The sequence below is a fragment of the Perissodus microlepis genome, chromosome 1 (assembly GCF_051167445.1).
Source record: "Perissodus microlepis isolate ML-2025 ecotype Zambia chromosome 1, ASM5116744v1, whole genome shotgun sequence".
Classification (NCBI taxonomy): Eukaryota; Metazoa; Chordata; class Actinopteri; order Cichliformes; family Cichlidae; genus Perissodus; species Perissodus microlepis.
In genome coordinates this window covers 7,243,062-7,265,511 of record NC_140461.1, presented here as the reverse complement: position 1 = coordinate 7,265,511, position 22,450 = coordinate 7,243,062, and the positions used below count along the sequence as shown (strand labels likewise).

Below are 22,450 nucleotides of genomic sequence, written 5' to 3'. Positions count from 1 at the left end.
GTTACATAAACTGCACAGGAATGGTAGCCATTGTAGTTCAAACTCACATGTAATTGGACAAATTAGCAGCATGTTAAACACTTTCAGTCAGTGACTCCCTAAAGCTTGGAACCAATGATCATCACAAAGAAAAGACTTCCTCTGAAATATTTTTCCTGGTTTCTGTCTTGTCTTCAGTTGGGTTTTTGTTTTTGTGTTTTTGGAGTCCTTCTGCTTGGTTGCTTTCCTTTGCTATGGAAAGGATCCTGTGATCATCCACTACTGCTCTCTTCTGTGGACATCAAGGCCTTTTTATGTAGCTGTGTGTCTTCCCTGTGTGTTCTTTTTTTCCCATCCACACGTAACAAAGCTCTTGATCTGGTCTCTTGTAATGTTCCCCCTCTTTCTCTCTGTGATGCGTTAGTTTTGCTTTTGCAGCTTAAAGATAGTATTGCGAGCTCTTCTGGGTTGCATGTTGTGGGATTTCTGAATGCAAATGCCACATCTAAATCTCCAGACCGGTTTTATCGGTTTAACTGACAAAGAAGTGTCTGAGAAATAGCCCACATAAGTTCCTGCAGACTGACGGCTGTTGATAAAGACTGCAGTTAGCAGTTATTGCAGTATTTTTGGTGAAAGTATCCAATTAAAGGTGACAATTTGCATTTATGTTTAGGTGACTGATGTAGGAATGCATAGTTCCCCCCTCTTCATGTTGAATGTGGAGTGTTTTTAGTGCAAACTCAATCTTTCTGTTCCACTTGTTGAGCTGCATCAACAACATTTTTTCCCCTCTAAAATACTCGCTTGATTTGGTTTAAACTGTAGAACGTGTGCTGTGGATTTTCTTCCTATTGTTTACAATGTAGTCACACCAGGAAGACAAACACACAGGAAAAAAACTCAACCTATTCTTTAAACCTCAGACAAGTGGTTGGAGAAAAAATGTAGGGATGTGGTTACAGCTTTGGAGTTTTACTGGTTTGAAAAGAAATGATGCAGTGGTTTGTGGTGTACTAAAATGTGCTTTACAGTGTTGGCACTCTTAAGAATGCAAGGTTAGCAGAGGCTCTGTGAATCAGCCGACAGCCATGATAATCACAAAATTAGCCAGAATGTCAATTTGGCTTCTTCTTTTCTCTTTATTCCATATTTTTTCATTTTCCCCTGTGTGTCTGTGATCCCTATCCATCCCTTTGTCTTTGTTTCTCTTACGCTTTTCTCCTGTAATTATCCTTTTTCCTCCTCTGCTTTAGCCCACCCTTCTTCCTGCCTTTTCCATCCTCTTCCCTGATCCTCACCATTTGTTTTCCCTCCACCCCCTTTCCTCCCTCCTGGCCCTCCCCTTATCATCTCTCCTCTCTTTTTTTTCCTTCTCTTTTTTCATTCTCCTCCCATGTTGCCTCTCTCCCTGCAGGATCAGCGCTCCACCGTGATCTCCCTCCAGAAGCTGATTGTCAGGGAGGTCGCTAACGAAGAGCGCGGCCTCTTCCTCATCACGGCAGGCATAGAGAAGCCGGAGATGATGGAGGTCCTGGCCAGCTCGAAAGACGAACGCAACACCTGGATGCAGCTCATCCAGGAAGCCATGCAGTCTATGTGAGTAGAATTCATGTCAGTGTTTTTATTTTAAAACATATGAAGACTAAATATATTAATGTACCTGACACGCAATTATTTTTGCATCTTGTAATCTACATGTAAGAGCAAGCTTAGACCCCGATCTTTTCTGGTTTACCATAACCTGTAACCTCTTCCACAGAAGAAACTCTGCCTCCACTGTGCTTTACATTAAGGGCTCTGTCTCTCAGAGTTCATCACCCGTCCATCTGTGATGTAAACCTCGAGTTAGACCAAGCCCAGTTCTGTGGACTGTGGACAGCACTGTGCTGTCAGGAGGATTAGCACTACTCTACCTGGGGATAGGATGTACTCAGGGACAGTCTAATGCTGGTTTGGCTTCAAGGACAGCTCGCTATAAGCAGAGGATTATTTGAATGCAGCCAGTGGGAAGGAGAGAGATTAGGTACTCTGTCTCCCTCGCAGTCTGACTTCTGCCAAAACACAAATGGAGATCATGCTATTGGCAGAAATGATTTTTTTTTTTTAAAAGGCTATGGCTTCTGTTTTTTTTCTCTTGAACTAAAAACACCATGTGCTCATGTGCTTCAAACTTTTGGGAGACTTGTCTGTTGTCCTGTGGGACGGAAGCTAATGGTTATTTTCATGACTCGTCTTTTTAAGAAGTCTAGAAATCTGTAAAATGTTGCAAATTAATGAAAATGTTTCAGAATACTGTTTTTAAGTTTTTAATTACCAAAACTTTAGTGAATAATTTAACTCCAGTTAATTGATTAAACACTTGTACACTGTAAGTGATGTAGATTTCTGGTTGTTTGTTGGTCTTTAATCCTGTCTAATTTATGGGATGTTGTACATCATCTTTATTTTCTTTATTGGACAGGGACAAGGATGAGGATGAAGGGATTCCCAGTGAGACAGAAGATGACAAGAGACAGCTAGAGACTAAAGCAAAGGAAATGAGAGGTGAGAGAAATCTATTAAATTTGTTTGTATGATAGCAAGCACGCACACACATTTGCCTGAGATTTCTCACTGTTTGTCTTTGTGTCTTCCTGTCTGTCTGTCTCTGCTGGTCAGAACTGTTGAGGCAAAAGGATACAGAAATCATGTCTCTGCTGGAGGAGAAGGTGCGGCTTTTCAGAGGGATGTGGGAGGGCGTGAGCCCAGGCGAGGAGGCCTGTCGGCAGGCCCAACCTTTCTTCAGGTCACCCTGCAGCCTGGAGCCGCCTGGGGGGGCGTCCATCATGAAAGATGCCCTGCAGGAAGGTAAGAAAGACGGGTTTCTAAGATATGTGCTGTGGATGCGTCATTCATTGAATATACTGAGAAATAAATTTGAATGAACGAAAAAAAACACAGTGAGAGGCTTGTATACTAACACTGTTACACATTGTTAGTATGTGGCACGTGTCATTGCTGCTTTATGAACATAAAGTACATCTTACACATGTTATCCTGTTTACGTTTTTAAATGTTATCATCTAGGCAAACTTAAAAGTATATAAGAAAGGTATGTAAAAGATTGAGTGGGTAAGTGCGATATCCTGAAGTTGTGTTTTTAAAGCCTTAAACGAAGCGTTTTCGGCTCCTCAATCAGGATACCTATGGCCTAATCATGCCCAGCCCTTCATTGTCTGTTTTACTTTAAATGATACCACAAGTTAGAAAATAAAATCAGATATAAATCAGATTGCAATTACTTGCAAACCTTCAAACCTGTCAGAGTGGTTGCAGTCGGTCTGAGTCAAATTGTAATTGTGTGGAGACAAGTTGCTTCCCACCAGGCAACCTGTGATCAAAACTGATCGTATGGTGACTGAGGATGTTGTACGCTGCAACTACTTGCAATGAATCTCTGACAGCAAAAACATTCAATGGGCAAACACTGATTTTTTTTTTTCTAGTTGGAAGGAGGGTTTCTTCCTATTTCTAACTCTGGTGTGACTGAGCTATTAGCATCCACTGTGGTGGGCGTCTGTACTAGACATCGGGCAGACGTGCTTGTCAGATCCCCAAATCACCTCAACTGGCTCCTTTCGATGTGGAAATGTAGCAGCTTTACTCTGAGCCCCTCGCAAACGACTGATCTCATCAACCTGTCTCTAAGGCACAAGCCACGCCTTCGAAGAAAGCTCATTATCGCTGTTTGTATCCACAGTCTTTCGGTCACTATCCAAAGACCATGACTATAGGTGAGGATAGGGAGGCAGGCGGACCATTTTTTCCCTTTTAGTTTTTGGTCTATTCTCCTTTTAGTGAGGTTTGAGTTCTTAACACCAAAGCGGTCCTAACACCGCATTTGTAAATGACACCTTGAGAATAAAACAGGGTATTATAACATCTCATTGAAGAGAAAGCACTGACTCATTCATATGTATAGCTAATTTCAATTATTAACCAAAACTTGTGTCATGACATGAGGCATAAAGCCGTCTGCTAAAAAGCACCTTATTGTTTTTCATCGATTATGCACATATGGACAGTTCTGCCCTCACTTTTCATAAAAACGTTCTGATAAATTCTTTCCACCACACATTTTTGAGGCTGCAGGTGAAAAGGATACACTTTGGCAACCACATGGAAAAATTCACTGTACAAAAACCACTGTGACTTTCAGTTCTTTTTGTATGTTAGGAGTTTATATACAATTTGTATGTAAAGAAAACTTGTTTATTCATTTTAATTCTTCTGATGAGAGCCTACCATGTTATTAATCCCTAAGGAAATGATGTAATTGAGTATGTAATGAGCTCAGTAGTTGGATCCCTTCATAGCCCGAGAGAGAGATTCAAGTGTATAGCAAACATTAAAGGAGTCGGGATGCGTTTTGAGATTTTACTCCAGCGCTTGTTGGTGCTTTGGCAGTGTTGTTCATCAAATATGTATTAGAAGAAAGCGGAGAGGTGAGCTCAGAGCAATTACTGTATCCTGTGTTAAAGGTATTGAAATATATGTATGTATAGCTTTCACTTTACTTATCATTTGCACTGCTTTATTTCAAGTGTATGGGTTTACTTTGGATTTTACATGATACAGTCTAACAACAACATGCAGGGATTTTGCAGGTGCTGCAAACTCGTGAATTTTAAGATGATGTTTTCAAGGTTTGAAAAGTGCTTGGATTTTGGATTAAGTGCTTGAAACTGTATTTGCATTACTTTAATGGGGAATTGCTGTTTGAATATTAGATAGTTTGCTTTTTAGATAATTGAAAATAATAAATTGGAGAAAGTTTAATAACGTTTTTTTTCCATGTGTACCCTTTGACAGATCAGTGGGTTGGAGTTTGTTATTCTAATAAGCATTAGCGTGAAAGCTGAAAATGCAAAAAAGATCAAGCAGCCAGGAGAGTTTTAGCTCCTTCCTACAGTCAAAAATGGAAGCAAATGATTGCATAACCAATAATCAATCAATCACAGTGTTTATTTAAAGAACTTTTAAATAACATTTTAGATATAATTAATGACCAAAATTCTCATGGACATATCCATCTGATGTCTGATATCTATTAGTTAAAATCAGGTAAGACCGTAACACAAATAAAATTTCTAGGATTATCCGCTTCCTATCTTTCCATTTCCGTAGACTAACGAGCGTGTTGGTTGGAAGGCCCTCTCCTTCATCATCTTCAGCATTCCTAACAGTGAACTGCAAACTCAGCAGGCTGTGGGGCCTAAATTAAGCCACCGTGGCCTTAACAGCAGTGCAACTGCATTGTCTTAACTGTACAGAGGTTACATGAATAGTGCCATTGTGTTCTAAGAATTGGAAGCAAAAATAATTTAAGAGAGTTTGATCTGTTTTAAGGATTTTTACCAGTAAATGTGGATTTAAGACAATTTTGGACTTTTTACGGGCCCATTGATGTCCTTTTGTAGCACAGTGACATCAAGCTTTGAGTAATAATGAAGTGAAACATTAATTTTGATTATGTATGCTGGGAAATCCTTACCGTTCTTAAAATGTAGTTGAATATGACTTGAATATGACAAAATGAAGAGAAAAGCTGAACCTGTTGTTGTTGTTGTGTGTTCTTGTCTGTGAAGGAGCCGAGTAGCTTCGGTGGTCAGAGTGTGACTTGTGTAAGGAAACAGCTCCTTATTATTATTTAGTCCCGCTGCAGGCAAAGAGTGTTCCACAAAAATCTGGAGCTGGTTAAAAATACAAAGGATTTGTTTTAAAGTTTACAAGTTTGGTAAGTTTGTGACAGTTCAAAGAAAAACAAGCTGCAGCTCTAATGGAGGTTGGATGAATGAAGGAAAACTCCTGTAATGATTATAACTTTTCAAACTAGCAGTAAAAGTTTACCTACTCTACAGCACAATGTCTTTTTCACCTCGTCTTTGTAAAGCCTGGAGCAGTAATTGTCCTTATTTGATATGTGAATTGGCAGCAGTAATGTGATTTCTCCTCCTCAGGTTATTGTGTTTTACTGAGAATCTGCCAGACAGGAAAGGTCACAGTGTTGCATCAGTACACTGTATGCTGATAGCAGCGCACACATCTTTTCAGAGTTTCTATACATTTCAAATTGCGAAGCTGTTTAAACTTTTAGTGAAGAGGCTCTGTGGCGCTAATAGGTTGTCAATAGTTGCTTAGCAACAGGAGCCGGTAGCAGCCTGCCAGGATATATGGCTGCAGAGCTGAACTGTAACACAGTTAGCTGGATAATTCACTTACTGACCTGCACGCTGATGTTTCCTTCTGTGTGTGTCCGTGACAGTGGAGACGTTACAGACACTGGTGAATGGCAGCCTGGGCGGGGCCATGGCCAGCGTCCAGGAGGGAGGAGGTGGTGGCGCAGGGCCGGTGTGTTTGCCCCGCAGGGCTGAGACCTTCGGAGGCTTCGACAGTCACCAGATGCACAGCAGTAAGAGTAAGTGTGCTGCTCTGGACTTTGTTGGTGTCTTTTTCCTTTATGTTTTATTTTCTTCTTCTTCTTTTTTTTTAAACATTGTGCAATCCAGTGCAGTGAAACTTCTGCTGAACCCCCACCTGCTTGTCAAGATAACTGCACCGACTTGGTGACTGGACTGCAAATGTGTAACAACACTGCTGAAAGCCAAAGCACAGTTTTTAAAAGTGGAATATTTCATTTTTCATCTTGAAACGGGGTTTTGGTGGTCATACCCACCTCTCCCCACAATTCCCCTGTTCAGAGCAGTTAGATAAAACATTTCAGATGGAGGCTTGGACAGCAGAGCTGGAGCTTCCTGAGGGAAAGGTGGCCTGGGGCGATATCTCTGAACTGGTGGCTTGCAAGCTGATAGTGTCGAATCCATTGAACCACAAGAGCTCTAAGAGGTCCAGATCTCTACATCGCCAGCATACCTGGAAAACTACAGCTAAACAATGATATTTTTGTCTAAGGGGGATGTCTCTTAAACACTATTGCAGCCTTGATTTATTTAAATAGGCAAACATAATGAAATATAGAGACTAATGTAGGGGAATATAACAGATAGATAAATGTGTTGACTGTTAATTATATTTTAAAGTAAATGTAGACTTTACATAAGTCTCTGTAGGTGGAGAAGGAAGAAAATGTAAATCAAAGAATAGCAGTGAAACTAAAAAAATGTAAAAGAAAAAGGCAGAGCATAATTTTCAGATGGTATGCCAGATTCAACATTAACATAAACACAACATGAATGTAGGTCAGCAGAAAATCTTTTGATTCCTTCCCGAGTTTCCGCAGAGACTATGTGAGAGCCACTTATTTTATTGACATAGCAAACCCGGCTGTAACCTTCACAGGAGTCACTTGTTGACAATATAAAACCTGTAATACTTTGGATTTTTTTTGGTGGTGGGGGAGGGGGGGTTTACAAAAGCTCTCCTGCAGACTGTTTGAGAGCTTGCATTTCTGAACGGCCTGCTCTGCTGCACTGATCTGTCAGACTTTGCTTTTCACTGAAATGTAGTGAGAATTTCTCATTTTCCATACATCCAAAGAAATGATGGCCGCCAAGGAAGTCGACTCTGTGTCAAAAGCATGAATTATATCTACGATTCCCCCAATTTTAAGTGTCATTTCTGTTTTTTAAAATCATAGAAATGCACTATCACACAAAATTGCACAGGATCTCTCTCTAATGGTAAACGAAGGACTTTTATTAACCTTGTCGGAAACGACAGGGTGCAGAGAAAGTGTTTCCTTGCAGGGAGGGGTTGATCTCGGTTGATATTAATATTAATCATTATTAATCACCTCACATTATTTCAGTATGAACACCAAATAAATTCTTAATTTGTACACCACGTCTACCAACTCTTTGTTTAAGTTACAAATCTACTCACTGCTTTTTTTCTTTTGATAAAAGCTAAAGCTTTGGTGTTCATTTAGCTAATTTTGTTCCTCTTCTGGGGCCTGATTAGAAGCCGGAAGGGAAATTGGTCAAAATGCAGACTGCATAAGTTAATAGACTTTCAGCATCACAGCTCTGTCATTAAGATGTGGAGATTTGACTGTAATTGCAGTGTAGTTATTTAATTAAATCCATGTGTCATTTAGATGCCATTGTTTTTCAGCTGCAGCCCTGGTGGTGTTAAATGACAAATGTGGATAAAACAACCCAGCAAAACTACAAAATTAGTAAAAATGGATCTGAAGAGGTTGATTTTTGCAACCTGTAGTTCATAAAACACGAATTTTGCTTTTCAGTTACAAATTTGTGCTCATATTCGCCACCAAAACTTTTCACCAAGAAGAAAGAGTTTGCATTTAATCACCCACATTCTGATAAGTAACCATAATTCAGTCAGGGCCATTGTAATCAAGAGGTTGTTATTTCCATCTGCAGTAGTTTAGATTTGGCGGTTTGGCTCTGTTCTGGGACGTTCCCGCTCTTCCATGTGCACATATGTGGAAGGAAAGGCAACATGAGCTGCCATAACAGAACAGCCATTAATGACAGACATTGTCACCGATTAAGTTTTAGCATTAAAAGAGGATCTGGGGTGGTGGTGGGGGTTGCAAAGCAGCCTGCAGATGTGCCACAGCTGTGGAGAGGCTAAAGGTCCTGGCATGATTTGGTGCTGTAGTCTGTAGCTGATACACAGAGCTTTGCAGACCCATGTCTACATGTCGTGGCTGTCTGCTGTCACCAGGAGGCAATGTCAAAAATATGTGGATTACCTGGAATGCTTCATATAAGTCTGTGCTCTCACTGATACGTCAAAGAACTTAAACTGTTCATTGACATGACATCTGACCACTGCAGTGTTTCGGATCTTTTTCTGTGTGTTTTCTTTCTTTGTGGTGAACTTGTGATCTGCAGTGCTTTCCTTTCCTGTTCACCTTAGCTGTTTTTGGTTTGGTTTTTCCCCCAGCATTTGACTTTGACTGAGCAGAGCAGCTTACTGTTGTTGGGTTTTTTTTTGTTTTTGTTTTTTTTGAGGACATAGCCTGTTGTCTTGGTTGAATTCCAGTCACATTTGTCTTATTTCATATTCTAGCTCTTAGAGTTCTCCTTTTGTCTTGCAGCACTCTTCTTGATCACATCTTTTTTTCCTGTGGTTTCCCTTTATATCAGGTGGAGACAGAGATGAGAGTGAGGATATGGCGGGAGACCTGCGCAGGACGGAGTCCGACAGCGTTTTAAAGAAGGTCTGCATCCCAGCAGCCAGTTATTCTCCTTGACTCTGAAGCCAATGTGCCCCTACACGTCACAGAGAACCTGAGGGCATGTGTGGGGGTGCATTTGTCCTCCAACACTAACAATACCATTAAGATGAATTTAACTGCTTCTCTCCCTCCAATGAATTAGCCTCTTGACTCTTCCTCCCAGGTCCCGTTGCTAATGGCGACCATCAGTTGTGTAGGATTCAATAGATGATGGAAATGAATGGAGTGCCTTTAGGTGCTGCTATTGTAGCTCTGCACTGGATGCCAGCCTTTGTAGTCATTTATACTGCATATACCAGCAGCTGGACTGCACATTATTGTGTCTTGAATCTTTTAGCAGAGACAGGCTACAGTAAACGTAATGTGCTGTTTAATAAAGAAAAAGGAGCCAGCTATTCACCAGGCCATTCCTTGTAAATGCTGCTCTCTGAAAACAGAAGGGAAGCATTTAATTTTTCTTAACATTTCACCCCAGGCATGGTGGCAAAGTTCAAAGAGAGTTCAGCAGTAAGAGGAGGGTGTTCAGAAGTCCAAGTCATCATTAAAAAATACAATGCGGAGTTGATTCCAGCCTTCCATCTTCTATTGTATTCACGTTGGTCTGTACCGTTCTTTTGTAAACTGAAAATACCTTTTTAGAACCGTTCGTCTCGTCCCCATTTAAAATAAAGCGGCACGACACTAAATCCGTCACACATAATCATAGCCAGATACAATTAGACTTCACAGCACACCCACATGTGCAACTTTAATCACATTCGCTCAGTGATATATACAGTATACAGGCCCACATACGCATACTGTACACAAGAGCAGATGTTTGCATGCGAGTATATTATTGTGTTTTAGCTTACTCAGTGTGTCTTAATGTTTGTGTGCAGGGAGGAAACGCCAACCTGCTGCAGCTGCTGAAGAGGAACAGTGAGGTAACACTGACTTCCTGTGTCTAATTCAGTTCAAGTCACTGTTTACATAGAAACTGCCAAAACCCTGTGTCTACGGCATTGTTACCGGCATTAATCAGCGTGTTGTCTCAAACAGCAGTAACGCTCAAGTTCAGCCAGAATGCGTCGGCCCAGTTTGAAATCTGAAAGTCTTCCACAAACCTTTAACCACAGCACTGATCATGACTCAGAACTGTGATGGACTGTTTCCTCCTTTTGGTTTTGATCGACTTGTTTAATTATTATTTATTATTATTCACTTGTTGAGGTTGATTTGCCGCTAACGGCTTTCCTTTTGCCACCTATCAAACACTTTTATACTCCATCAATAACAACATATAAATTTTTTTATAAATTCAAATTTGAAATTGTTTTTACTTAATCTGCCCACATTTAGGGATTTACTGCTGTTTCTGTAAAACGCTCTGCTAAGTAATAAATAACAAAATAGCTCAAAGTGAAAGTGAGCGTGTGCCAAGCAAAGTAAGCTGTCATTTAATAAAAGTAGGAAGAGTTTTAAGTGAAAATTGTTATTAAAATGCACAATAATCAGAAGCAGTTAATACAAGACTACAAGTCTAAAACCATGTTAGTGGGTCGGTGAAGTTGTTTGCGTTTCATGTTGCTAACGCTGCACGCGATATAAAACCATAAATGGTGCACAGCTTAGGCTACATGACTTTTGCAGCTTTGGGAGCATTTTCAAGTGTACGAACAACAGCAAATCAGAACATTTGATCAGGAAGAAATACGTCGTCGGAAATCTATGCATAATTTTTAAGCTGATATCCAGCCCTGAGCTGTTTTGCAAAATGGGTATTTAGAACCTTTTATTTGAATAAGTCATAAACTTATTTAGGTATAAAAAAACATTAACCATAAAAATATGCCCAAAGTAGTTCTAATTATTTTATTTCTTCAATTTTTTTCTTCTGTATCTGGCTGCTTCCTAAAAGTATTTTATTTAAAAAGTAAAATTACTCCTTAGTCAGAATAGCCAGTCTTTAGCAAAGAAAAACAAGGGTTACTCCTAGAATAAGTCCAAGGGGGAAACGATTTAAGGAGGCTTTCCATGGCCTCCCTTTGTACATGCCTCTGTCTGCAGATATGGGTCCTATTCTGGTGTATTGATGCCTTTGGCTCCTTGTCATATTCATTGAGCTATTCCTGAACATTTTTTGCAGTGAAGCAGGGAACATTTTCCTGGTGGTTTGTGTGCTTTTGATTATAATGTGTGTGCTTAGTCAGTCATGATGTGTAGGTCAGTGAATTAAAGTAGCATTTACAATAATGCAAGACTTAACGATTCAAAGAAGATCAACATTTGTAACTTCATCTGTCAGTGGTTTTATTATCGTGGCTGCAAAGTGTGATTTTAAAACAATACTTGGTTTGTGGAGCTATAAACAACTTTAAGTTTAGTAAAATCAGTTTTTTATTATTACATTAAAATATTCTGTGTGACACCACAACATTTCCTCCAGACGTGTCACTTTATGAAAGCTGTTTTGTTTAGTTCGCAGTAACGTGGTTTGGATCAGTTTTGAGTCCTTGTAAACACGGATGACAAATACAAGGTTACTGTGCTAATATCTGAGTGCAGAAAAGGTCAGATCTCTGTAAAGTTAAATCAGCATATTGTTATAAATTGATATTGTATAAAACACCGCTACCAATAATGGTGAGTTTTAACATGTCAAGTGGAGCAGTAAGTAAGGCAACATCAAAGAGCTTTGTCCTTGCAGCTGAAGTGGATTTTTCTCCTGGATAACAAGAACACACCCGGAGGTTTGAGGTTATACTCACTGCTCTCTCTTTTTCAACAGCAGGTCCTCCACAGTGTCTCCAATCTGCATCTTCTGCTAAGCACTCTGCAGGTATGATGGTTTCTAAGCATTACAATACATCCAGCGCTCCAGATCAGAACTGACATGATGCAAGTCTGTGAAGCTTTCCAATGAAAAGAACAGAAAAAAGACCTCCATCCACATAGAGCCAGTGCAGAATACCCCACAATCCACAGGATGGGTATGTCTAACCTAATCTCTGTGGCTCTGTCTAACACAGGCAGTGGTAGTCCAGCAGGACAGTTTCATAGAGGACCAGCGGCAGGCCCTGAGTGAGCGCTCGTCCTCTTGCACATCGTTATCACGACCGTCCTCCCGGCCCAGCTCGCTGATCGAACAGGAGAAGCAGCGCAGCCTGGAGAAGCAGCGGCAGGAGTTGGCATCCCTGCAGAGACAACAGGCAGCTCATGCTGAGGAGAAGAGGAGAAGAGAGAAGGAGTGGGAGCTCAGGGAAAAGCAGCTCGCTGAGAGGGAGGCACAGGTGCACGCACAGGTAACTATGCATCATCTTCCACTAGCCCTGTTTATTATTAATAGTTTCAGGGCAGCTATAACTCTGACAGTAACCCCCCAGGATGGTTTCATGCTGCAGTGTTTCACCTCATGCAGTGTTTTATCTGATAAATTACAATGCGTACTTGTGCAGGGCATTAAAGTCTTCTGTGGTGCTTTAAAGAGATGGTACACTGCCTTCAAATATAGCTTTCACTGACAAGCTTGAAACGCTGAAAGAAAAGTTGCAGGGTCAAATTTCATCTGACAAGGCTGCAAAGGCGTGGTAGTAGATTCACCTCCACGGCTGGCTGAAACGTTGCACTAACTAAAGGCTGAACAACATGCAGTAAACATTCTCTCTGTTTGTGAATTAGGGCAGCTGTGGCTCAGGAGGCAAAGCAAACCATCTAGTAGGTTGGTGGAAGGTTGGTGGTTTGATTTCTGGCTGCTCCAGTCTGTGTGCCAAAGTATCCTTGGGCAAGGATATTTGACACGTTCATCATCTGTCTTAATGTTAACTTAAGATGTAGAAAAAAGTGGGTGAATGAGACACGTGAGTGCTCAATTGTGCAATTTATGCTTATTATTTTCCATATTAAATTACTGCCAAATGGCAGAATGATTACAAAATAGTGATCAGTTAGTCATCCAGATCTGCAAAGAAACTAATGTTTAAGAGTTTGAGCATTACAACAGTACAAGAAACCCGAACTATTCGAGTAGACATGGAGATGATTAACGTTCTTTTAAAAAGCCACAACTTCTGGATTAACCCTCGAGTTCTAACCCACCACAGGGTTACGTCTAATCGTACATTTTGAAAAAACACACCTGAATTGTGATACTTACAATAACAATGTTAGTATTTTCTGATTGCTTTGACTTTGGAGAAATTTTATTTTGATGGGGTTAGGGATTAAAGTTTAGGGTGGTACGCTGATCATATGCTGCAGGTGTAAACAGCAAAACGAGCAGCAGTCTATGGTTTGTTTACTGGTAGTGACTGCACCTTGGATGATATGAGCAGTATATCCTTGCATCTGTCGAGTGGGTCATTGTTTGTTTAAATGAATTTCACACTCATTATCAGCAGCGCGTGTTATTCCCTGCAGTGTGTCCCCAAAGTTTGAATACTTAAACGATAATAAGTTGATTGTGGGCTAAAATCAACAAGTTAAATGCAGTTGTGTTCAGCAGCAGCAGCACCTGTGGACTTATGAAGTTGATTTAATATATGAGGAGACAATAAATTATTCAGTCAGCATTGGTAAAGTCTAGACTTCAGTTTTTTTTTTTCCAGCTTATTTTTTCCTGATGGGGAAACGTGCATTAAGGAGAGGTTGAGACACTGAATGTGATCACAATATTAAATCAGGCAGACATTAGCTTTTATTCATTCAGGCTCAGTTATTGCAGGTTTCCACTAAAGGAAAGGAGCTGAAAACATACAATGTGACGCCTCACGTGTCTGTCAGTTCAATAAATCAATCTACACTTGTATCAACCGCTGCAGGAGGAGGAAATCCTGAAGCAGCAGAAGGACCTGGAGGAGGAGAAGCAGGAGCTGCAGAACAAGAAGGAGGAGTACCAGAAGGACCTGGAGAGACTGAGAGATGCCCAGAGGAAGCTGGAGAGGGACAGGGAGGCTATGCAGCGGCACCTCAACAAGATGGAGGACCTGCGTCTAGCTGAGGTGAGCAGGGACACTCTGAAAATCATAATAATGATAACACAATCTACTGATCCCTGCAGGGAAACTGCCTCTTCTGTCGCCCCCTCAGCTGCAGGGGAACACTGTGTGAGCCTGGAGGGATTCATTTTTTGCGCTCAATGACACTCCAGCCTGGTTGATGTTTATGGATGCTTACAGCAGAGGCTTGAACTTGGGTCCTCTTAAAAGTGGATTTAAAAAAGCTCTTGGCCTCATTTTAACTAGCGAGCGTCGCTGCAACACAAACCAAACAGCACTGTTATGTTTCTCCAAAAAATCTAAATATGATCATTTTCCAAAACTGAGCTCTTCTAGAAACAGTCGTGCTCATCATTTAGCAAAAAGCCTTTAATGCATATTCACATACAGATGTAGACCGCAGCTGTTCATCTTCCTAAGCGCCTCTTGTTCCTTCCTTTCCAGAGGACTCCCTCTACAACGTCTGATGAGTTCGCTGGCAGCTCCCAGTCTCTGGAGCTGGACCCGCCGGAGTTCTCCTCCTCCTCTTCCTCCTCTCTGCCGAGGCTGCAGCCCCAGCGGTCCAAGCCCAAAGGGAAAGGCCTCAATCCCTTTACCTCATCCTCCACGAACCTCAAGGGCAGCGAAGGCAACAACCAGATCTCAAAGAGCCTCCTGCAGCTAGCCAAGAACAAGGGCAAAGATGGGAAGGAGAAGAAGAAGAAAAAGGCCAAAGGGGGGAGCGCACAGTCAGCAGGTATAAGATGATAAACCGGCTGGATCGAGTCGAATTGTTCAGTGTTTCACAGTGAGTCAGCAGGTTGGAGTGGAGTGCTTTTTGTCAAGGATGTACTGTGTTTAGTTATTATTGAAAAGGAGACATTATTGGTAGACGTGTGGATGGATGGATAATGGAAGGAGAAGGAAGGATATGTCAGGTCTACAGCTGAGTGCAAAGTTTCAAGGTAGTTTTTTGTTTCCTGCCACAGTGCATCATCTGTCACGATCAGCCAAAAAAATTAGTGTTCTTTATGACTAACTTAGAAAAAGGATTTTTTTTGACCTTATAAAGTTTGAATTTTTTCAGATATTCTTTTAGTTTCTGCTAAACTGCAGCACTTCAGAGAAATCACCACGGAAGTGATGGGAGACAAAATCCAAACTGTTTATTCTGTTTAAATGTATGCTCTTAAGTATCTAATCTGAAGCCAAGTCGGAGTTAGACATATGAAAGGAGAATGTTTCAAAGTTTTACCTTTTTTTTGGTGCAAAATTCAATCTTTGTGTTACTATCCCACCACGACAGCTCAGTTTGATGACACTGCCTCAGGAAACAGAATGAAATGTAAACTAAAAAGAAGATATTTTAGTAGAGAGCCGCTTGAGTTGATATATGCACCTGGCTAATGTTGGAATATACATTACAAACACGAAGACTAGATTTTATCTTTTGTTTTCCCCTATTGAAAGAACATGAAGAGGGAGTTTCCTGTTTTCCTACTGCCCAGTTTACATGCATGATGGTGTTTCTAGTCTAACTGCATTAGAAGTACAAACAGAATAAAAAGGCTCCATATAAATACCTCCGCCAGAAAGAAACAGGTCCAGAATTATTTACATTTGCATTGGATTCAGAGTGGAGGAATATTCCTTTTCCTAATCCAATTAAAGAAAATTTGAGCATTTTTCCTGCACAAGTCCACCATGTTGATGTACATATGCGGTGACGTATGCTTCTGCCCTTTGTAGAAATGTCTGCTTCTGATCTGAACAGCTTCTTTCTGAATTTTTTAAAATGCAAATGCTTAATGAATAAATAACACTTAAAAAGAAAATCCACCTTTAGAGAGCTGATCAGACATTAGAAATGCATTGTGCATCCCTGCATGTAAACACTATATTACACCATATTAAATCACTTTCTGTGTCAGCTGTTAGCCTGATATGTTCTGTCACAATGAAATTGATCAGAATGATCTGAAGCCAATCTTGTTTTAAAGCAGACTTGAAAAAACTGATCTCAGTGAGAAACAGACGTGTAATTTTGGTCACATGTTCAGATCTGCTCAGTCATGAGGTCTCACATGGAGCTTAAATTTGTTACAATATTAAATTAGTCACAAAAGTAAATTATTCAACTGTCCTACATTTTTAGGGGGATCTTGAACACTGTTAGAAGTGAGCTTATGTCTGACACAGAAGAACTACAGTTGTTATGAAACACATGAACTACATGTAGATGTGAACTGATGGTTCTGAAATGAGCAGTGAGCCAGCATAAGGCCACACAGTTGGGACTCCCTGTTGGTAACAACATATCTTTAGGAGTTTATTTTGTGTTTGCATTAAAGTGCCCAAGGGGAATGCTAATATCCTACCCAGCTGTGACTGCAGCAGTGTGTTTGCTGTGTGTTGTGGGTCTCTTGATGGCAGCAGAGTTCAAAAAGAGATGCTATAGTGTTGAATTTAGACTATGCAGTTAACCCATACTGGCCAGCTTCATTATACAACTCCACCAGTCACCATTTTCAGTACGTGTTACTAAGAGCTTAAACAGAAGCTACAGTGTCATTGATGACAACCACCACCCTTGAGTAATGAATCGTTTATGTTTAAATTAGCAGCAAATAAACATCAGTGACAAAAATGGTGTCCACTAAACCATTTCAGATCTTCTTTTATCTTTTACTTTTATCCAATTCCATTTCAGCGTCACCATTTTCTCTTGCATTTTCCCCACTATAATTTCCTGGATGGCTCAGAAAGATTAGAGAAAATGCTATAGAATTTTGAACATTTTCACTTGTGTTACTTCCATAACAGCTTAGAGGCATAAAGGCTTAATAAAGCCTGGACTTTATTCTTGGTCTATTTCTCTGTGTTCAGTTCCAACACAAATTTGCCAGTTGCTGCTTCTGGGCTAATCACTGTAAATGTAAAGGCTGCTGGTGCTGGACAGTACTCACTGTGAGGCACACCCTGTGTTGCAGGAACTCTGACCTCCCTGGTTCATGCAGTGTGGACACTTTTCAGACAAGTGTTCTTGCAGCAGTGATACGGGCAACTCTGAATTATTTGGAACTCATATTTCAATTTCTGTGCAAAATTTGGTGACACTATGTTACAAAGGCTTATAACTCAGATTCTCTCGTAGACTGTGGTTTCTCTTTTGGCCTCCAGCAATGGAAAATGGAGGACAAGCCTATTGTCCTTGAAGCGTTGAAGAACAACAAGCTGGGAGTTTCTGCAAATATGTTGCTGTTACTAAATTTCAGCCATGAGTTGCATTTTGGAAGCATTTAGTTCTCGTTTTGGCATTTAGAGAATATTTGTGGGTTGCAAAATCCTGATGTGTATAAGGTGAAACGTCACCGGCAACTGATCAGAAATCAAAATCCTGTGTTTTCGGGGTGATGCTGACTCCTGTTCTCCTCTTCACAGACTCCCAGCCTCTTCCAGAGCCGCCTCTGGATGGAGAGATTTTTTTCTGCTGAGACAAGTGGCTCTCCTCCTCCTCCTCCTCCTCATCATTACCATGAACCCATCAAACCACTCTGACGGTGGAATGTGCTGCCAAGTAGTAACACATTCACCTGCGCACACAGGCTTTTTGAATCACCTTGAAAACGCTTTTAGTTAATTTTCCATGTCATAACATAGAGCTGTTTAACATTACATGGAAGAAGATACATTTTAAAATCAAATACCACAGCTTTTAGTTTGTTGGGAATTAGGATATATTAGGCTCTGCTGTGGTGTGCGTTTAGGATTCAGTTCAGTAGCTAAAAATGGGAAGGATGGACTGGCTGTGCACTTTTTCATTATTCTCTGTCCAAAATTCATCTTTTCCTTTTCCAAAGAAATGGTTAGAATTTCTTCATTTTGAAAAATCAGACATCTGTGACAGCTCAGTATCACGCTGAAAGCATTTCACAGCGAATTGCCTTTCAGGCTCTTCCAAGTCTGTCAGGGGCTCGTGTGTTACGGCTGCCTTTTTTCCTAGAGCCCCACACCAGCAGGCTGTGATGTTAATTTACAGAAGCAGGGCCTTTTCCATGCGACTTCAACCACACGTTCAAGGACACAGACAAATCCAAATGCCACTGTGAATGTCAGCGAGCTCCCTGTGGCACTGGAAACTCCTCACACCTAATCATATTCATTGACAGCTAATTGATGACTGAACCCACGGGGGGGGAAACTTACGGGTCCTAGCAACATTTCTTAATCAGAGAGAGTCCAAAGCCGTTTCAGTGCTTCAGTCAAAGACGCAGTGAATCATAGCCTGACGTTCGCGTCGAGTGTTCAAAAAGCAGATGCGATTAGATCCGCCGAGTCTGTCCCCAGTTTGCAAGCAAAAGGGAATTGGCTAACTTGTGTAATCCTTAATGATGACTTCATGCCATCAATCATGTTCCTTAATGAGGTTTTAATTTATTTGAATTATGGCTATCTCCAATTTGGAGTGAAGCTCTTCAGATGTGTATTTTCTTAGGCGCTCAGTAATGAAAGGATTGAGAGATATCTCTCTCTGTCTAATGGCTCAATTCATATCCTTTAGTGTGTTTTAGAGTCTTGGATGGATATTGGCTCGATTGTCGTTTCATCTACCTGTCAATGGGCTTTCATGCAGCCCTCATCTTTCATCTGAGCGCCGACAAGCAGGGCTTTCCTTCGTTTTTTTTAATTGCATGTAACTCTGCAGGTAGCATACTAATGGTTTCTGTGTGTTAAAGAGATCAACTCTCTCTTTCGCCTCCTTTCAGTTCCCATAATAGATTCTGCAGATGCACACAGCTGCTGGTCGTAGGAACGGAGGCCGTTAATTTACGGACAAAGCAACCGCTTAGATGGAATGAGAGTGGACATTAGCTACAAATATGTTCTGTTGTTGTTTTGTGACTAAACAGACTCAGCAGGTAGCTCGTGAGTCTCTGATCATTTCAGATTAGTCAACACTCATCAGTGTTTTTGAGCACTTTGTCCTAAAAATGTTAACACGTTTATTTTTAATCAGTGTGAGATACGAGTAAATATGATTTTTTTTTTTAATCAAGGGCAAAATGATCCAAAGACGGTTAAAGTGTTTAAGTAGATTAAATAAGGGGCTGTGAGCTTTTATGGAGTTTTTCAAAGATGACCCATCTTAATATTTAAGACCTGCGAAGCTCACGCTGTGGGCAGGACTACCTGCGGGACAGGTAGGAAGGACAAAGAGACGTTTAAAAAGGATCCTCTTCCCATGAAAGGCAGAGCAGCATTGCCGAACTGCTGCCTCTTTTTCTCACGTTTAAGTGCTTATTTGTTAACTCGCTGTCTTGTGTTGAGGATTTGACTTCACGTCCAGGCTGGTTTATTATAGTGTGTCTTGTAAGAGGCTTATGCGGCCTGCCAATTAGTTGCTTCATGTCTTTTGTTTATGGCTTTGGTGTAATCCTGTCAAAGAAACGGAGAGGGGTAGACTTTTGGTGTTGCTTTAAGGTGTGTTTTGACCACTAGGGAGCACTGCACCTATAACTAAATAATTTCCCTCCCTCACACAACAGCAACAACCAGAAAGTATGAAACTGTTTAGTTTTTTGTTTAGTTTTTTTCCCCTGTGACTCCTGCTGTGAGAAATTGATGTATTTTTTTCTCAGCAGGTCAGAGATAATGTGATGAGCGTGGGCTCTCACACTCTGCGACATTTTTCCCCACGGCATTTGTAATTGACTGCAGAAACAAATAAGTTGTCAGAGATTGTAATTGGTTATTCAGTGTAACCAGTCAGCAGCAGCTTTAATGTGGGGGGAATAAAAAGGTTGGAGGAAGCGACTGGGCAGAACCACAGACCTCTGTAAGGGACAATCAGCAGACACAAGTCGGGAAAATGAACTCCCTCACCCAGTGATGATGATAAGCCTGTCCGAGAGACGAGTGTGTCCATTAGGTGAACCCTGCGTAGCCTTAAATCTTAATGATAAAATGCACTAGAGTAGAACCCAGCGTCTTCTCAGGAGAGAGGAGAGCTTTTATACCTCTGCTTTGAAAGGAAGGAAATGTTTGTACTATTCAACTGGTACACAGTTGTTTCGTTCTCAGCAATGTAAAAAAAAGAAGAAGAAAAAAGAAGGGCAAATGTGTAAATATGATTTATGTATAATACAAATTACTTGTAAAAAATAATTGACTTGTGATTTATTGAAGCATTTTGTAAGAATGTTTTATTTATGTTTTATTCTCACCAACAAGGTGATAAACAATGTAAAGGTGTATTTCTCTCATAATAAAAAAAATACCACAATTGACATCCTGACTCCTTTCTCACTCTAACGATGGACATCATTTACAGATGATCTCATCTTTTATTCACTATGACCTGAAACTACTGATTGAGGACAAACTCATCAGAAACTTGGTTACAGAGGTCACAAGAGTGAGGAGGTCTGGTTTTCTGTTTTACTATTACAAGTGTTTTTGAAACCAGGAGTCTGCTGGCTTGACTTTTCAGACCCAGAGGCTACGCCCATCTTGTATACTGTGACGCCTGTACTTATATAATAAATAATAAATCAAACTAGATGTAGCAAAGAAGAAAAATCTAGTTCAATTTTGGCAGCAGATACTTGCTTGTATATTTGTCCTCCAGCTGTTGTTGTGATCGAACCATGGGGAATGCAGTGGAGACGTAACAGTGGTGCATCTTTGCCTTCATTCTGCAGATTCTACAAGACGCTGCAAGAAAAAGAAAACAAAAAAGTTTATGCGTGTCACATAGTGTGACTTGTAGTGAACTTACAAGACTGCTGATGTTACAGCTCGTGCCCCATGGAAACAGATGGTTTGAACAGCAGAATGGTGGGGCTTCTGAGAGGACCATATCAAGGTCCTCTCTTTTTGACTTCATACAGAACGAAGACTTGTAGTTTAAAAAAAACATCCAACTTTCTGAAAGTTCTCAGCGTTTTGTAAAAAAAAAAAAAAAAAAAGACATCACTGCAGTTCTTGAGAGAACAGTATGTTTTTGTGCCTTCAGGGAGAAGATTTTCAAATTCGTTTCTGCCCCAATAACTTATTAGATTTGCTGACTTATTTGTCCTCAACATTTATTCTAATTATTATTTTACCAACGAATGATACAGAATTTAAAATGCACCACTTTCATTATTTAGCAGGATTTCCAAAAGTAAATTAATTTGTTTTAACAGAACATTAAATTGTTAAGTATAATACACGCCTTCGGAGTAGGAGTCGCAAGTTCGTATCCAGAAAGGGTCCTAGGCTAGACACATGCTAACCAAGCCTATTGGAATATGGAATGGAATGGAATTTTTGATACCCAACATTCACGAACAACAACAACAACAACTGGGATCTTCTATTCGGAAGAAGGGACTGATCTCACAGCTAGAGACTGACGACACATGCTACGGCAAGGGGGAGAGGTTGGGGGGGAAGATATCATCACCCCCACCTGAGTTTGGGTACCAAGTGTGATGAAGAAAGGTTTGAAAAATTAAGTTGTTTCAAAGTACAGTGCTCAGGTTTCTCAGCAGACTGCTGCAAACAGGGATAGGTCTCAAACTCCAGTCTCTGTTGCAACACACCTGAATAAAATTAGTAGGTCATTAGCAAGACTCTGTAGAACTTGAGTTGACAATTTGATTCATGTTACAGCAGCTCATAAGTGAATGAACACGGTGCGATAAAAGTACTTTTAGAACAAAATTTTTCCAAACACTTACATTTTACGTGAGTAGGGTTAGGGGTTGCCACTTCAGCAGGCAGTCAAGTTCTATACTCTTGCTACTAATTTTATTCGGGTATGTTGCCACAGGGACACATGGAAAAGTTTCAGGACAACGGCCCTCAAGTACTGGAGTTTGACACCCCTGTTCTAAATCAAACTACATTAAACGATGTTGTAAAAGCAAAAAGCATCAACATTATATCAACGTAAGGGATACAGAAAATCATTTTGGAAAGCTTGCAAACGTGCATGTTTATGGTATGATATGGTACTTCTGATATGGTATCACAGCTTCATCTTTAAGACACAAGAGGACCTGACATAATTAAGCTTTAAATTTATTCGTTTTTAGATTTTTAGAACGTTGTTGCTTTGTCTGCAGCTACTGTGGTGTTAAAAAGTACAGAATGGCTTAGGCCATGTACAGAGTTTATACAGTAGAAGGTCTGCCAGGATAATGCTCAGGTTTTCCAGAGAACTGGTTGGTCAGTAACTGGACGTTTTGTATCATGGTGAACCCGCTAAAAAATTAAGCCACCTTCATAACACTGAAAACATGGATTCAAACCTGAGGTG

At 40.5% G+C, this 22,450-nt stretch overlaps 1 protein-coding gene across 5 annotated transcripts in view; it reads left to right on the top strand.

The window, feature by feature from the left end:
- The window catches only part of akap13a (A-kinase anchoring protein 13a), a 120,770-nt gene extending 100,338 nt beyond the window's left edge, over positions 1-20,432 (top strand). For 4 of the 5 annotated variants that reach the window (XM_084928366.1, XM_084928375.1, XM_084928343.1 and 1 more), the window contains 11 exons: positions 1,397-1,578; positions 2,444-2,526; positions 2,641-2,829; positions 6,287-6,439; positions 9,099-9,172; positions 10,072-10,116; positions 11,961-12,011; positions 12,202-12,474; positions 13,990-14,169; positions 14,611-14,902; positions 17,587-20,432. In XM_084928366.1, the coding sequence (XP_084784492.1) occupies positions 1,397-1,578; positions 2,444-2,526; positions 2,641-2,829; positions 6,287-6,439; positions 9,099-9,172; positions 10,072-10,116; positions 11,961-12,011; positions 12,202-12,474; positions 13,990-14,169; positions 14,611-14,902; positions 17,587-17,639 (1,575 nt within the window). In that variant the 3' untranslated portion in view covers positions 17,640-20,432. The remainder of the gene's footprint in view (positions 1-1,396; positions 1,579-2,443; positions 2,527-2,640; positions 2,830-6,286; positions 6,440-9,098; positions 9,173-10,071; positions 10,117-11,960; positions 12,012-12,201; positions 12,475-13,989; positions 14,170-14,610; positions 14,903-17,586) is intronic. The other variant, XM_084928359.1, reaches the window with a different exon arrangement.
- Positions 20,433-22,450: the final 2,018 nt, after the last annotated feature.